The 19,508-nt window shown below is 25.3% G+C and overlaps 1 protein-coding gene across 3 annotated transcripts in view; it reads left to right on the top strand.

The window, feature by feature from the left end:
- The window catches only part of LOC113549550 (arrestin domain-containing protein 3-like), a 79,230-nt gene that overhangs the window by 8,739 nt on the left and 50,983 nt on the right, over positions 1-19,508 (top strand). For 2 of the 3 annotated variants that reach the window (XM_026950905.1, XM_026950907.1), the window contains exon 2: positions 15,431-15,634. In XM_026950905.1, coding sequence (XP_026806706.1) covers positions 15,523-15,634 — 112 coding nt within the window. In that variant the 5' untranslated portion in view covers positions 15,431-15,522. Of the gene's footprint in view, positions 1-5,306; positions 5,442-15,430; positions 15,635-19,508 lie in introns of those variants that run through there. The other variant, XM_026950906.1, reaches the window with a different exon arrangement.

Here is a 19,508-nt window from a genome sequence, read left to right on the forward strand (position 1 = left end):
TTTACCGGCTATAAATTGCCAAGAGTACTTTTGAAACTATAATCCCAAGATGTATATATTGTTCGTGTATTAATCAAACTTGATACAAACACTATTATTATATAGTATTGTAATTATCTAGATTTATTTTATTATCGTCCTCATTCACGCAAATAACGTAAAACAAATTTTTATAAAACATCAAGAATATATAATACCTTAAATATTATTCTTACTTAATGTATAGTGTAGCTATGATAAATAATTACTATGCATATTATACTACGCGTAGATCATGATTACTAAATAATCTCCGCGGTAATGCAATTTTAATACAAATTTAAATTGTTTTAAATGCTAATACTAATTGAAGTGTAAATGTATATATAATGTATGGCAAGTTAATTATTTAAAATTTAAATAAAAAAAAAAACTCGAATATACACAAATCTAATAAAAAAGGAACATTTAATTTTGAATTACTTATAGGTATTTATTGAGGACTTATAAAATAATAATTTTTTTTCTAAAAATACTATTTAGTTTAACAGTCTTTTGTAATTGATATATGTTTGAAACAATATGCAACGAGTCATGAAAACTCGGCAACACAAAAACTATACAAAAATAATAGTTAATTATACATAAAGATCATTAAACGTAATAATATACCTTCGTGCTATTGCCATACACATAATTTTTTCTAAAGGTATAAAATAATTTTATTTTTAACTAACCAAAACATTTGACCTATTTTAATTTTATTTATCATACTGTTGTTTTTTTGGACCGACTTAATAATTAGTGGTATTTTGGGTCAATTCATTGAAGTTTAAAAAATAAATGAATACCATTATTTATTCTTCTAAAAGACTTTATGATTTTAATTATACAATTACATAGCATTAAAATATTGTAGGTACATATATTTTCTAGTTTTCAGCCATGTAAAGTGAAGAATTTTCGTGAACATTTTCGTTTGACGGTGAAGTATACAATTTGTAGTTTGACATTTTTAAATACAATTTCGGTACATGCGCTTGTATAGAATATTCGTATTTATTCATATAATGTTTCGTAAACGGTTACATTAAATGTGGCTATAACAATATTGTTATTATGTTCACGCAACAATGATTGACGATGTATAGATATTATATCAAATATCATCGAAGCAATTATGATACGTATGCTATTATTACAATATATAATATTACATTGTAATGCAAACTTGTATGTGTTAAACTTTGGATTTAATACAATAATTTATATGGTTTGATCTATTAGCTTAACAATGAAGTGTTTTAGTTTTGTATCTGAAGACAGTTTTGGGCTTTTGGCAGTAGAAAAAACAATTAAATCTTTAACATGAGGGTGGTTTTTGGTAGCAAATTTTATTTATGTTGTGTATGGATGTATTTAGAAACAATTAGTTTAATCAACCATAATTACTTTCAAAGTTAAATAAATATGTTTGATGTGTTACTTGAGAATGTGGAAAATTTTTTTGTTTATCGCAACTATCAATCCGTCATAGGTATATTATTATTTCATATTCTATTCAGTGATGCTACAAAAATGAGATAATACTGATAGCTTTTGTTTTTATTTTACGCACTTTTTACACTTAGTGAGAACAATGCATTCAAATTGATCAACATTCAATGAACTACTGACGTAGTGTTTTACATTTAATTTGCATGCTCAGGATAATACCATGAGCACTCGATGTGCATCATCCGCATTGCCGATTTTTTACGTAATACGTATAGTACCAGTGGAGTTTTGGTGCACACTATTACTGTCAAATCTTAAACGGCATAAGCAAAATATATAAATACCGCTACTGAGCTCCATAAATAAACTATCGATATAATATGTAGTTAGTATTCATTGTTCAAAAGTAGAATAATCGCAGTTTTTTTTTTTGATAATTGGAAAAAACTAACAAGAAACGACAAAAAATTATATATATTTTACACACCACTTTTCGATAATACTAATTATAACGTATATAAGTTATAAGTTTATTACTTTTGGTATTTTCTATACACAGTGAAATTTTAAGATATATAACGAACATAATTAGGTACATAATTTTGTAGTATACGTTTGGTACTTAGAATTTATTTATTAGTTGTTAATAATAATTAATAAAATTATATTATAATTATATAATTATATAATGTACAGCATGATTTTGGCTGATTTAATGTATCTAATATGATTACTATTCTTAGAAAAAGATCTTGTTCATCCACCTGTCTCGATCGCTCTAATTAGTTTTTTTTTATTCTTTGATCTATCTTTGAATTTAAATTAAACAATTCATTCTCAGTGACCAACGAATTTGACACTAAAAACATACTGTATAGCGTGTATAAAGTATCAACGCGTAATAATAGTGGTTGAGATTAAAATATTAAATAGAGTATTGCATCAATGTACACGACAATATAATATTAAAGTTACCGCAAGAATACAGGAATATAAGAGAAAAAAGGAATCAAATGAACTGAGAATTTGAAATAGAAGATTTTTATAATGTATAAATAATTTTCAGATGGAATTCATATTAAAATATACATATTAAATATTCAAAAAGCTAATGTAAATATAATCAGTATAGGATAATAGGTATGACTGTATTAGTATTGTTCATGAATATGAGTATCGAGTAGGTAGTAAGAAGATAATGTATAATATAATTATCTTATTAGGATTTTTTCTCTTCTTTTATATTTGAATAACTGCATTAACTATATACATATATACCTGAGTACCGAAAGTCACGTTTATAATATTATTATAAAAAATAATTAACGAATAGGAGTTATGAAATCTAATGGTTATAGCTTAATAATTAAATTACATGCGTTTAGTTTACACGAGTATACATAATTTCGAGTAGTCGTTAGAGTGTACCTACCTATTTAAGTGTTAAATCAAATTTTGGTTGAATAAATAATCTTATAGTTTATCTATTATATAGCGATTAGTTAATATACATTTGATAACATTCGTAATTTAAAAGGAAAATATCTTCTACTATAATTTATTCATGACGATTAATGACATAATTATAATTTGTTTTATTGCTTAAATAGGTATGTCTAATTTGGTTTAGTGAAGAGTAAGAATAATAAATCCACCATTATAATTATTATCATAAAAGTTTAAGATGCACGCAAATACACGTGACATTCCTTTGAGTTTTAACGATATCCATTAGACTACAAGAATATAATATAAAGGACAACTATATAATTACTGTAATATATTTATGATATATTTGTGTATTCAGTGCACTATAGTTATTAAAAATTATTTTTAAATCTAACTTTCATAAAATATTTCTAATTTTCCAAGATAATTTTATAACATAAATAATATCAAATCAGGCGCAAAATTAGGTTTATTAATAATTAATAACAGACATACAATCCGTGCTGTCTCCGTATTTTATATTTTTATCTGACAACTAATATTTAAAAGTCAGGGTAGTGACTAGTGGATATTAAATGATAAATTAAAATGCAATCAATGTTAAACCTAAGGTTAGAGTATTAAATACATACCAAATACCAATACTTAACTGATATAATTATTATTCACAGTCATAAGTATTGAAATTTGAGCACAATTATCAAGCCAAACATGTTTCTTCTTCATAGAAAAAAAAATTATAAATTCATGTATCATGCGGTTGGTTTACCGCAAAATACGAAATCAATATCGGATAAATTTCTTATTCTTCCACACTGCAGTGTACCTGTGTACCGAAAGTCACGTTTATAATTTTTTAGTATTGAAACTTAATTTAGTACGTTTTCGTAGGACGCTGTGACCCATAACACGTTTGTGATCATATAGATATCGATTATTAATTCATATTTTTGAATATGTCATAAGCGATTTTATAAATTAACAAAATGCTACATCTTGGTAATACACATTTTTTAAAATTGACTAAACAATAGTGTGTAATGTAAATTATTTGTTTGAGATAAATAAACCCGCACAGAAAATTTAATTTATAAATAAAATAATTGTCGAAAATGTATAAAACGCAAATTAATTTGTTTGTGTGTTATTGTACATTAACTATGCAAGCTTATATTATACACTATTACTTATTACTAAATACATATATTAGAACAAATTACCTGTTGTTGTCTTATTTTTCTTTTTCTTATAACAGGTATATTTCTATTTAATTTTGTTTATTAACCTCTTATATTTAATTTAAGTATATTATCTGTTATTCTTATTACAAATCGGGTTTTTGCACGCCTTATTCAAATTTCTCGTTCATTATATACGCATCAAACATTTAAATGTAATTTACAAAACTCAGACACCCTTTTATGTATTATTATAAAATGTAGTTCAGAGGTACTTACACTGTAGAACTTGCGCAAGTCAAACACGACTGCAGAAATATTAGAATTACATCAAATTATAATTTTCCACTAAATTTAGAATATCAAAATTTAAAATGCAATATGGTGATTGTGGAAAATAAACTTTGAAATATAAACTCTAAATTTGTGCTTTAAATTAAGAGTATCTAAAATTGACTTCTCTTATCTTATTTTAAGATAATTCTTCTTTGAAGACTATGAAAAATAATTTGGTCAAATAATGTATTACACCTGATATAAAATAATATTTTATTAATACAATAACAGATATCGAACATTATTTTCATAAATAATTAATATGTATATAAAAAAATTATTGTAATTTAAATAAACTCATTTATTTAAACTTTATAACTATTATGTTTATAAAATACAAATTGTATATCTATTATTTATTAAATTGAAAATAAATAGAACCAACTTGAGGGTGTATTTTTGTACTTATAGCTAGAAATCTTGTAAAAATAACTTTAAAAAATACACTTTTAAAATGTAGCTGCCTAGGAAACTGTCGACTTTTATGTTCCCTTTGACATACTGTGTGAAATACAAACGTTATACAGTCCTTGAATTCGTGATTCATAATATAGCGGTTAATATATTATATTCACATCACCGATGATCCGTTTGTTATGAAAACACTCGCAGTGGGCGCAGTTGACGAAGAATACAGTCTCGCCACACGATATGAATAGGTATTTCTAAACCGGTTGCCGCAAGCTAAAAGAACAACAATAAAAAAATATATAATATAATATATTGCAATACAAACGATATTTGATTATAATATGACCTCTAGTAATATATTATAATACTCATATAATGCTTGTTCTTAATTCCGTCTATAATGATTTTAGTTATGACGACGGTCGATGTATTAAATTTTTCCATCGCTCTCCTCAAGTTGGCTTCACGTCGGGTGAAGATATGTGTAGATAAAACAATACATATCAGTCGGATTTAGAGGGTATGTGGAACGTGGAACTACACAGTAGTATAAACATCGATCCGAAATTCCCGAAAAACATCAACATTCTTGTAAGACCTCATTAAAAAACGTATTTTTTTGAGTCTAAGTTTCTTTATAATTAGGTACTTGAGTAAAAAACGATAAACATGGGTATTTTAAATTCTGAGCGGAGCAATGAATGTATTGATTTTACAATGATGGTTGTTTTTGTTATGTGTCTGTGTGTACTCGATAAATAGTTCATAAACTGCTTAAATTTTCAACGTGAGGATGGTTTCTGGAAAAACAAACAAAAAATCAAGGAAAACGGAAATTTTACACTAAATCAGTTTTCGACTGAACTGATTTCTTTGTTTATTGTAATTTAAAAACAAATAACTGTAGAAACTTGAAATAGTCACCGAGTATTTGTTTTATCAATTTATCTCTATGGTAAAATTTTAAAAATACTTTGACTTTTTTTGAGCTATTTAGAGACAATTTAAATTTTTTCTCTTTATTTTTATTTTATTTTTTTTATTTTTATAAATGTTGATCAAAAATGTATGAATGTTTGAAAATGCGATACAAGGTTCAAAACAAGTGGATAATTTTCCATTTAAAATATATTGAAAATTTATTGTCACAAATTTGTTTATTTAAACATTTAAATTTTGAAGTTTGAATACATTTTTTATTTAACTTATGGGATAGGTATAAAATTTTTTATAAATTAATTAACTTAATATTACAAATATTAAATTCAATAAAATTTCAAAAATTACAAATTTTATTGTAGTTAAATATTTATAAAAAATGTTTGTTTATACCTATTTAAGATTTGAAAATTTTATACAGGTTTCTTTATACGTTTTGCAATAAATATTAAAATAAATATGAAAATTAAAAAATATACGAATACAATTATTTTTTATAGATATTTTAAGTTTAAATTTGTACAAAATAACATATTTTAAAGATGAATGTTATTATTTTATTATAAAACAAAAATATTATTCATGGGGTCTTAAAACTTTTACATGTATTATGTTATTATTAAATTTTACTACACGCAATGGCATTTTTTATTTATTTTAAAATATTACCTATTAATTAATACTTTAAACCTATTTTTACTGTTTTATGGTATTTTCAGAAAGATGTTTTTCAATTTTGAGTCGATGTAAATGGATAAAATTTAGTATAAATACTTATTATATTTATAATAATCAAATACTTATAATATTATAGTATTTAATATAATATTTTTGGAAAAAAACAAATGTTATACTAAAAATAAAATTAATGACCTTAATAGATATACCGTGAAATGTACTTAAAGATATGGACAAACACTTTGACACACTGTAGACTTCACTCAGAATCATTTTTTGTATACAATAGTCTATATATTAATAAATTCAAATTTAACACATCCATAACACTATAACAGTGGCCCACTCTACAACTAATGCAAGCAGAGTGGTACCCACTTGCCTGTATTTGTTGTGATTGTTTTTATTAGTTTTTAACATTTAGCTATTGATTATAATAGTGGTTGTAGCGATACTTCCTACTGCCACAAATATATATATATAGTAGCAATATGTATTGTTATATTAGATTTAAATAGCTATTCTAGTACCTACTCTATTTTAAATTTAAAAAACGGTATAGTAATATTGTTAATAATATAGAATTATTAACTTTTATGTGTGTAGTATACTCAAATATTTTATATCGACAAATAAATCTTTCATATTAACAGCCAAAAGATCTGTAATTTTTTTCATTGGTGGGAGGTTTTGAGTAAGAAGAACTAATCTACTAACTTCCAGTTCTTTAGAGGAATCAGAGAAAATTTCAAAGAAATCTTTAAGGCATACTCTTTTCTAAATTATTCAAGTTGTATAAAGGCAGCTAGGTTATGACATTTTCTAAGAAGTTACCTAATTGTTGTACAAAATGACAGGCCTATCCGATCGACCATTTTATACTATAATATACTCAGGAGACATATTCAGAAAATTAATTTTTTAAATTTTCCGATTCAGTTACTTAAGTGCTGATGACTTTATTTTTTTGATTATAATAAATAATAATATTATACGTAATCAATAAAAGATCAAAAAAAAAAAATTTTAAATAATAATTAATGATTTACCCTCACATACCTAATAATTAATATTATACAAAATAAGGATAAACAAACGTGATTAATTTACCATTTAGTCGCAATCGTTTGGACGCCAAAATATAGAAATAATTTGAGTTATTTATATAACTTTATAGTTTTATAACTGATTATTTATAATTTTATTGAGTGCTTATCAATAAAATTTAATAAATATTTCATAATATAAGTAGGCATAACTTTTATTAAATAAATACATAAATCCATTTTCGGTAAAAATATTTTCCCCGTGGATTTGGCTTCATTAACATTTAATTTTAATTTTAATTTTATTTATGTATATATACATACAGGGGCTGAACCTAATATAAAAATGTATACAAATTAATAATTTTATAATACTTATACGACAATAAAAATTCCATATTATGAAACTCAACTGCTATACCAAAACTATAAAATAATTTGTGTGATTGCTTTTATGTGTCGTTGTCAGCTATCTTGTTTTTGATTAATGCTTATATTCTGAAATAGCAAACAAGAATACACTGAATTTCCATTTTTATTTTATAACCTATAAATTGGTATTATATTTATGTGTCATTGCCAGTTAGTTATCTTGTATTCAACTATTGTTTATATTTTAAGATAGCAAACAAAAAATATAATTAATTTATACTCCATACCGATTGTTAAAAGTATGAAACAATCAAAAAATCTTAGCAACACCCTTACACAAATTTCATTTTTGGCACAAATAATACTAACGCTATTGCAATTGAAATGACGAAATATTTTTTGAAGAATATTTATTTATATATATTTTTTTACTGAGGAATTAGGAAATTGAAAGCGTTTTAAAATTTTTGGATTTAAAAAAAAAAATTGATTTTAATGTCTTTGGATTAAGCATGGTTCGAACGTGCGATGACTCGTTGTACTATACAAACCGATTACCTCGACTGATGCTTAGGTGTACAGTATATATAATAAACAAAGGCGTAGGACCGCAGGGTAGGCGCCTAATAATATATTATTACACTACCGCGGAATTTCGGACGGGTAATTTTCAGAAATTGTACTCCGCCGACCAATACTGCCTGAACCCCAACAAGAATAATTAACAAAAGTGGCATTGTAATTTATGATTGTTGGGGAAGAGGGGTAGAGGTGTAACGAATGAAATGTCGAAATTACATATAACCTATCCACATATACAAACGGGACACACACACATGTTGTGAATGGCGAGTAGGGGTGGTCATGCGCTTAGGTTACTAAGCGCAACTTAACCTGGCAAAAGGACGTCACGGGAGTCACGCGTGTGTTAACGCGTACAGAATGCCAAAATACCTCGAGCGGTGTACAACCATCATGAAGAAAATAATAAGTTGATAAAATAGATAAGTGTTCCTATTTTTAAAAGTCTACATTATTAAATTGTATTTTTCTGTGGATATTCCTTCGGTTTTTCAAAAAGTATCTTCGTAGCGTAATTATTAATATAGCAGTTTTATATCAATTTAATTGATATAAAATATATAAAATTGATTTATTAGTGGCATGCTTTGAAGAGAAAATGTTATACCAATAAAAATAAATTATAATTTATACCTAATAATACTATAAAACAATTGTATTTTTAACAGACATAAAATTAATGTAATTAAATATATATTAGGTATATCAATGACATGATTTTTATGTAACATACTGACTAGTTCATACTCAAAAATAAAAATAATATATATTTATTTCTAATAAAAATATGTATCTTATGCTATTTGTCTTACAAAGAACTAATCAAATACAATTCGAACAATTTAATTTAAACGGGATAACATTTTAACAGATTTACTTTACTGCTAGCGAAAGGCCACTCATACACTCGTACACATTTATTTATTACATCTGACGATGGCTTCAATATTTCATGTACTTGAATTTTAATTTTCGTTATAGCGAAAAACTAGCTTAAACACGACCTTGAGCTACGAAGGATTAAATGTCGTTCGTTAATATGTTTTAAACCTAAACCACTAACCACAATCTGTTAAAACCACTATGAATTATAATAGATCAACGAAATAATTAAAATAAAAACAACGTTACAAAAATATAATTAATTATCTCATTAATTACCTCCGACGTCTTATCATATTATGCATTATAATATGTGTTGTATAAGGTTGTATGATTTTTCCCTCAACTGGATATTAAAAACTATAATATATTGATTGTTGTTTAAAATTTTATGAAAATAGTCCACTATCATCCTAAGTGCCTTCGTAGTAATTCAATATATTAGAGTATATTCAAGTATAAACCACAAAATATAATGTACAAATTTTATTGTTTAGAAATTTTAACTAATTAAACAACCTAACCTAAACTAACTAATAACTTTAAATTGTAATAATCATAAATCATACAAGAGAGCTGTGTAGATAGTACCCTATGTAAAATAATGGGTTTTTAAACGAAGTTAGTAGTTACATATTATTATTTTTAGAGTTTGTATATAGCTGAAAAATTTCTATGAATGTTGGAATGTTGATCTTGCAAGTGATATTATATACTTTACACAAGGGTGTAGGTTAAGGAATAAGGATTCGTGCTATGTACTATAGTATTACTATAATACGATAATTTAAATACGTTTTTGATTGTTGCATCAGGGTTTAAACATAAACGTACTTATTATTAATAACATGACTATAATAATATAAGCGATGAATACCTGTAAACCGGCTTATATCCGGTGCTAATATATTATAGCACCTTTATATATTAATATACCTCTCTATAATACTAGTGTGGTCCGATTAAGGTGATTGAAAATCTGTACGGAAATCTGTATGCATTTCACTGATGGTTCATTAATTTTCTAAATTCTAAATTTTCTCCCACAAGTATCTAGAACGTTTGGGGGTAAAATTTTAAAATTCTTAATAAAATAATCGGGGAGGGGTTTGATCATTAAAGATTAAAACTAGGGGTTAAGATTTTAAAATTATTATTAAAATGTTTAATGACCTTGGTTTACTATTGAGTTCAAATATGATAAATCCAAAACCGTGAGATACTCAATGACAAGGTTCACTCAAAATATACTGTAAATATAGCAGAGCTGTTACTGGTTAATTTCTTGATGACCTTTTTATTTTAAACTGATTATTTTACTGAGAATATTCATTTTTACTTCTCAAAAAGTGCCTAATGGATCCAATTTTCTAAAAAAACCTTCTCTCGAAGATATTAACCAAAGTAACTTTTCTACTAGAAAAAGTGTCTTCAGACACAAAAATTAACAAGTAAACACACATCATTGTAAAATCAATATATTCTTAGCTCTGCTCAGAACCTAAAAATGTTAGTAAATGTTTACATTGTTATTTATTTGCATTTAATTGTTATGAAGATTATATCTATATATTTATTTATTGATTTTAGAACAAATAATTCCGTGTTTTGCGTCACTTGTATATTTATATTTTTAACTGAATTAATCGGAACCTAATGGTTTATATTTTTCGCCGAAAGAAAATAATTTTCCTGGTGTTCTACTTAAATACGTATACCAACGTATTTCGGGATTATAGTCGTCTATTATTATTATAATAAGCCTAATGAGTTGTTTACTAATCTCCCGTCAGTATACCTCATACACGTTTTGAAGGATTTATATACGTATATATACCATCACATCCAAGTAAAGTATATAGATTCTAGTGGCTTATGCAGCGTTACTTATATCTTTGATTTAGTAGATTTAAAACGAAATACATTGAAATGACTGCATAATATATACTGCAGAAGTGCGAAATATTCATATACAATTTCTATAAACTTTTATAACTTAAAGTTTTATCCGTCATACTTTTCACACGATGTATTTCGTTAACAGCTTTTCCTAATCTACAAGGATAAATAAATATAATATATATACATCATATATATATATAATACCATTGCATAAGGTGACAAATTGTCATGAATTTGCAATGTCACAAAAACAGATAAACTCACACGTATTTTATTATTAAGTGCATGTCGTACTCGTCTGAGTTGTCTCTGTCTATTGCTAACATACAACAGAATATCTTATATATCAAGAAAAATATATTTTACGCTGTTAAGTTTGGTATTCGAATTAGTTAACCATTCGATAAATTGAAATATACTTTTTATTATTATTGCTATAATTTATACATATACAATATGTCGAGGAAAAATATTCGATTTTGAATTCCCGATTTTTCAGGAATGCGTATGTATTTACAAACCACTATTATAGTAAGTTTTGTATAAGTGCATTAATATATAGTGTGCTAATAATCTAACTTTTGGAGAGGCATTATAACATTTAATATTACTAAGCAAAATATTTAAAATGTGTTTAGTGCTATATAACAAAATAAACTATTACGATGTGAAACATTTCAGTAAAAATGTATTTGTAAATTTAACGAAACATCTATTCGAAAGTAACGAAGTATAGAAAAATAGCTTTTACTCTAAATGTCGTAAAATATATAAAATATAATTTTACAATCAATAAAATTCCCTTTAAAGAAATATATTTTATAATATTACATTTACGAGGGGGGTTATTTTTATATGTGGTTGTAGCAAAGAATAAAGCTTTCAATAGAATTCTTTTTTGATGTTTTTACACGTTTTTTTTTTTATTTTATTATATTATTGAAAGAAATACCATTTAATCGAAAAACACACACTTATCTATGTAATAATATAATAGTTATAGTAATTTGAAAATACATTACCAATGCATGTTTTTTTTTTTTTGTAGAAATTAAAGTGGGATTGCAAAGTTTTATAAAAAACAATTAATAGTTCAAATGTTATAAATTATTATCTTTGAGAATATTAAACACACTTTTTTTTTTTTTTTTTTGAAAGGGAGTTTATAACAAAAGATATTACAGTTAATAATTTCATATTTAAACTGTGATATTTTATATGACCTCCCCATCAAAAAAATATAATAATAACAATATTGATAAGCACATTATATAATTAATTCATAGTTTGATACTATTTATACGGCGTTAAATGGTTAAAAATAAACATAGATATGATACATAATATACTCATATGAACAAATGTAAGTTAATTTGTTTAAGAATTTAGACATATTCGAAAATTCTTTACATTTTAATATATAACTTTTCTTCAAAAGTTGTATAATTTATTATGATGAAACAAAATCGTTGAAGCAATTGTTGTAAAGGTTAATGTTTGATATTATTTTATTAAGTAACAATATAAATGACAAATTTAAGATTTGATTAACAGTAATTTAAATTTCGCGAGATGAATTCATCTAATATTATTTATATAATTTGTGTTTGAAAGTACACAATTGTATTACTTATATATTTAAGTCTTGTGTAAATAAAGTTTTAGAAGTTATAGAAACAAAATCGGGCAAGTAGTCAGTAAGAAATATTGACCAAAATTGCAGTTAAAATCCCATCATATCATAAAGTATCAAAATAATATAAATAGTTATTAATTTTAAAAATGTGCTTTTACTAACTGCTTTATCATCAACTATTAGTATATTAACGTAACATTGTAATATTTTGAATAAAAGGAAGAAAATGCGTAATAATTAAGTTTGTTGTATTATCATTATTATCGGATACTGATAGTAAATAACTAACATGATTATGTAATATTATACGTGAAATAAATTTAAATGCACAGATTCAATATTAGGTTTATTCATATAAATGACCCTTACTTCTTGTAGCCTTTGAATTGTACCCAAATATTTCGTATACGTGTATGTTTCTCTAGTGTTATTTTCACATTTCAAATATTAATTCTCCTTCGTCAAAATATATTCTCTTGTCATCATTGTATGACGTACATCACTTCAACACCAGTCTTCTATTATTTATTTTATGTTTATATTTTAACTTTATATACGTTCATTTTTTTTTTGTAAACAACATTTAACTCAAGACATCCGTCATTTTTCCCAACTGATAGGTGTTTTATTGAAGTAAACATCATTTATAATTTAATATAAATATGTATAGACAGTATTGAGAAAATGTAAATATATTTTATGCAGTATCTGTTTAATAATAAATATATTTTAAATAAGTATATGTCTACGTTACGTGTTTATAATTATACATACTTATTATAACACACATTTTCCTTAATCATTTTATAATGACCTATATAAATTATAAACTAATTAAATGATTTAAGTACATAGACAATTAAAAATGTATTTAATAATAGGTACTTTTCATGACAAATTCATAGGAGATTGTACGTGGCTATAAGGCGTTGAGACGACACTTAGATATAAATAAATAAATAATAATAATAATAAATACAAATACGAGCAATAAAAATTAAACATTGTTCTTTGTGAAAAATCACTAAAAATATTCTCAAAGCCAAACAGCAAACTACCCCTCTTGATAGACCAAATGAAGTGCTAACTATCTCAAACAATGATAAGTTGACCTTGTCTGAGATAATTATTCAAAAATATTTACACAAACTACAAATATATGTCCCAAATCTGATTACTAAGTGATACATACTTGCTTCCTTAGTCGATTACTTATGTTTCTCTTAGCAAAATATACTACCCCAGATGAACTGAAACACATAATCAACAAACTAAAATTAAGTGACTCACTTTGATACAATTTAATTACAAACAAGAGTATAGTAAGTATAGTATACTTACCCAATTATAAATTTAGTTGGTTAGGCAGTTTAGTACTTTTTAGATTTATTTATAATTTCACTATGAAGTTTTCTCACTTTCCTTTAATTAGTAAATTGTTCATAGTTATACTAATATAAAAACTATATAAACACAAAATTCTGCCATAGCCTTATAGAATTATAAGTCTACTACCAATTTTAGAGGAAATTATTTTAAAAATGTAATCTTCAAAAGAATTAGACCATTAATATATATTATCCAAAAGTGTAAGACCCCGCATACTGATCAGTAGTTCATGACAAATCATTCAACAAGTGAACTAATAGCATATATGTAGACATACAAAATGTAAACCTCATTTAAAATTAAAGAATATTGTTCTAGAGCTTTTTTAGACGTGGCCCAAGCATCCGATAGCATTTTGAACGATGGCTTGCTCTAAAAAATTAAATTTATTCCTTCCAACAGCTTACTTATCTAATCTGAATTTATTTCTTTTATCCAAAATGTGTAATTTGATAAGACGAATTAATCAGTTTTTAGCTATAGTATTAGAGTAATGTATAGCATACATAAATAAATGATATTACCGTGTTAGTAATTTAATTTTCAGTACATTGGATTTTAACATTATTTTAATTTTTGAGTTATAAGTATTTAATAATACTCATTACCATGAGTTTAATAATAGGTAAGTACATTCTAATACTAAGCCTAACAGCACAAAACTGGTTGTGGCAAACACAAATTTGCTATTGTAACTACGTTTATAAAGACGGAGAAAACACAGCGGGTGTGGCAGGTCTTCTTAACGATTTTGTGTAATAATATATGTTCATTGTATTGTTCATTTTAAATCCCGTTTGATAATTTACTGACTAAACGATACTTATTATCATTACAATTATAATTTAGTCTTTAGTATATTATCGAATGACGAATGAATCGTCTGAAAGATAGAATAAAAAAATGTTATGTCAGCTACATACAATAATAAATACAATGTTCATGAAATAAATGTATTATAAAACAATGCATCGTTTGTACATTATAAATTTATGATAAATACCTCTCTACGGTTTAATATCTATTTCGTATCATAGTTTAAAATACGTTTTGGGAAATTCATACAATTTTTGGAATATATCGTTGAATATAAATGTTATATTTTTAACTAAAATATTTAATTGAATGTATCTGATCTATCTTTTTTTTTTCAGTGTTTATGTAGATGGCCTACTTCAAGTGCTGAAAATAAAGAAGTCGATTATTTTTAATAAATATTCTTAATTGGATAACAATCAACTACAGTATGGATTACATAAGAGAATTTGACATAAGGTTAGACAAAGAAATGTTTTACGCAGGAGAAATTTTAGAAGGCCACGTGGTTCTAGACACAATTGAAAATTTCAAATTGAAAAGTAAGTTGAATAAAAAATCTAACATAGAAATACATCAAATAGATTTAAAATGAATAAAAAAAAAATTAAATAATAATCTTATAAACTATAACTTTATAATAACATAAAATTAAAATCAAGATGTATTATATCTTATATTATATTATTTTTGTATTTTATAATATAAGTACCTACTTCTATAATAATAGTTATAATAGATACATGTATAATACAGTTCCATGCATGATCCGTGAGTCAAAAAAATTTTATTTTTTTAAAGCTAAAAATAATCAATGAAATATGCATTATGACACTTCTTTATTGAATCGTATTTAATAAAATATATTTAATTGCTTTACTAAATTTGAATTACGTTGATACTTAGATTTATTTTTGATTGAATAAAATATTATTTTAATTTTTTTTTCATCTGAAAGACATTTTGGGGTATTATTTTATAATAACAAGTTTGAAATGTTTGATGTCAAGATTATTAGATTTATAGACGTAAATGTGTATAGATAGAGTGAAAAAGAAAGAAATTGATAATGTTTTAATAAAAGTAAATTATTTACATTGCGCTCATATATATTATTTAACTTTTATCACATATTATGTTGTTAATGTTTGTTGTTAAAATATTATTTGACCATTGATCGAGATGATCTAACATATAATAATTTATCTATTGTAATATATAACAAAATATTTTATTTATAAAAACCAATACTCACATATTATAAATAATTTAGATGCATAATAATTCGTTTTATAATCTAAAATAATTATACATTTAAAAAATGTATATTTAATGGAAGGAGAATATACTACTGAATTTATGACAACTAAAATGTGACTGGTTTTAATCTAATATTATTATGTAAAAGTAATTGTATTACTGAAATCAATTAGTAAAATATTTGAGTTAACCATTTTAATTTATTTCATGAAATGTATATGTCACGAAATTAAAGTGAAGAACTAAAGAGTGGCCATTTTTTATTCTGAATTAAATGTATGTTTTCCGGCAAACAAAATTCAACTAAACAAAAGAGGATATGTCATGATTTTAAAACAAAAATATTATTATGGTACCTACCTACTATTATTTATAAAAGTTTATGTCTTGTTGATAAATGTACAATAATTAATAACATTTTTTGATTTTTGTGTAGTTGAAATAATTAATATTAAATACCTACTATAGTAGGTATACCCACTTCTTGGTTATTATTAGTCATTATAATATATTTTAAAATATATATAATCTATTGGTTTTAACACCAAGTCGACAACTAAGAAGTTCTATTTAGATCACTATTAAATAACAAATTTGCAAAATGTGTTGGTTTAGAACATTTTAGATATCTTTAAGTCGTTAAATAGTGGACTATAATAGTTGTTTACGAGCCTGAACCATAGATCATCCATTAATAACTAAATGCATAATACATATTACCTATATATCAAAAATACAGATTTAGAAGTTTATAGCTCAGAGACAACTAGCAATTATTTCGTTTTACCTATGTAATACACGCACTTCAAACTAAACATTTTATAAAAATAATTATCTTTTAAATGTGCTACTATAAAAATATTGTAATGCCTATATTTTGCTAACTTCTCTATAGTTTCAAACAGTCGTGTACGATAGCAATCACAGCAGCAAGTACCTACCAACTGCTTTTTGGTTTAAACGCTCGTGATTTATGAGTTTAAGCCGAAACACCCATGCTATATTATTCATATTCAATATATTAAATATAGGTATATATATCACAGGCAATCTGAAAACTTGATAGATACACGTAATTTTGTTGTAATCACTCCTCCACTGAACGGGTGTATATAATACTGCGAATAATTTATGTTATAGTGTGCGTTACACTGCCAAAAGTGTGAATTAAGGCACTATATAATAGTTAATGACAATATTTCCCATACACAGAAATACAGAATATAGTTGATTTATGTGATATCGGCACGAAAATAATGTTTATGAAAAGGATTCTCAACCAATATATTATAAGCTAGTACTCGTGTTGTGTAAGCCAATAACATCGTCGTTTCCGAGCTTTGTCAGCCATTACTGGTACAAAAGGCTTGTGTGCCGAAAATTTCGATATTATTTTATATTATATTATATACATACGGTCGCGCGCATGTACATTGTACTTACTGTACGGTATAGTGGTATTACGTTCATAATATGAATTTAGCCCGAAAATCGGGTCACAGCGTGCACAATCACTATACGTCAATCTTATATTGTACTTTATGTACTAAATATTATTAATCTATCAAAACGTCAAAAGTAAAACTATATTATAATTATGGTTGAAACGAGTACGTATTTAAGCACCGAGTACAATATTGACGAATGAATGAAAAATGAAGATTACTGAAATAAGACATTTTATGACTAAACGGATCATCCGCAATAGTAAACTGAAGCCTATACATGCAGGTACCGTACCTGTTGTAGTCTGTACGGTTGGTCGTTTTTGAAAATTACTTCAAAATCATTCAATTATCCTTATTAGTGTTAACTTTATACACATATAACTATACAAGCCACGATCATTTGGTTGGAAGTCGAGTTACAATGGTCGCTGACAATTATATTTTATATCTACTTTATTTAATCATATTTGTTTAATAAGTACCTACAAATATAATATTAAAGTCAGCCGTAAACATTTATACGATAATTATAATAACTCACATATTTTTTTTGTTTATTATTAATTATGGAATTAATGTTTATCTTGGTCACGAAAATTATAAGTATATATTTTTTTACGAGAAATTTCGTCAGGCAAACATGCTTTTGCAAACATTTTATTCTCATTAGATGGTTTGATTTTGGTTTTGTATTAGTTAACATTAAGTATTTTTTTCTTGGTCAACAACTGGCTGACATAGTTACAAATGTGATAATAATCCTCTTGCCTTCACGTTTTAAGTGGTGTGTAAGGATTAAGGACATTTCCTCTTCTGTTCATTGTCACGACATTATCTTTTTCAAAATCAACTTAGTCGACATAATATAACATGCTATGTGGGACACTATTATGTCATTATACTGCGCGTATATATGTGACGTTGAAACAGGGATTGTCCACACTTATTGCTGACTTAATCACATCGATCATTCCAACACACAATTCGAGTACCTTATCTACGTTATACGCTATTCTCACCATCCTTTAGATATCTTTAACAGTGTGTAGAATCTAATTTGCCGATTTTGGAGCTAAATTACTAATAAGTAAAATAACTATTAGGTACATTTAAGTACTTTTATATATTTTGAAATCACTAATAAACTCGAAAATTAGAGAGCTTTTAAAGTGTTGGAAATACATTTTGTTCTACATATTTCGAAAAGCATAATATCAATACCAAACACCTCGACTAATGTATTATGACTTTCATAGTAGCACTTCCAAAATTTCCAATATTATATACTAGCCGTAAAAACACTGTTATCTCTTACCCTATTATTTATTATATAATGAATATTATTCAGCGACGTGATTTGGAATGATTGAAAACGGGTTTAAAAAACAATTATAAAGAGCATGGTAGGACAGAGGATTGTGTCTATGCAGATATAGGTCAGTATTAATAATCATAAAATTAATTTATTTTGGTTCCATTGCCCGCTGGCTCGAAATCTCAATACTTGGATTAATACCTACTATTACCAAATAACACTATTACATACGAATAAAAATTTACATAATACGTTTTATCGTCGAGTACATAGTCATTATTTTTATTTGGATAAAAGCACACTAAACGATTAATTTACCTTTTGATTATACGATTTGAATTTTTTTTTTTATGTATATATAAATAAATATATACTCATAATTACACGAACTCT

The sequence above is a fragment of the Rhopalosiphum maidis genome, chromosome 4, assembly GCF_003676215.2.
Source record: "Rhopalosiphum maidis isolate BTI-1 chromosome 4, ASM367621v3, whole genome shotgun sequence".
Taxonomy (NCBI): domain Eukaryota; kingdom Metazoa; phylum Arthropoda; class Insecta; order Hemiptera; family Aphididae; genus Rhopalosiphum; species Rhopalosiphum maidis.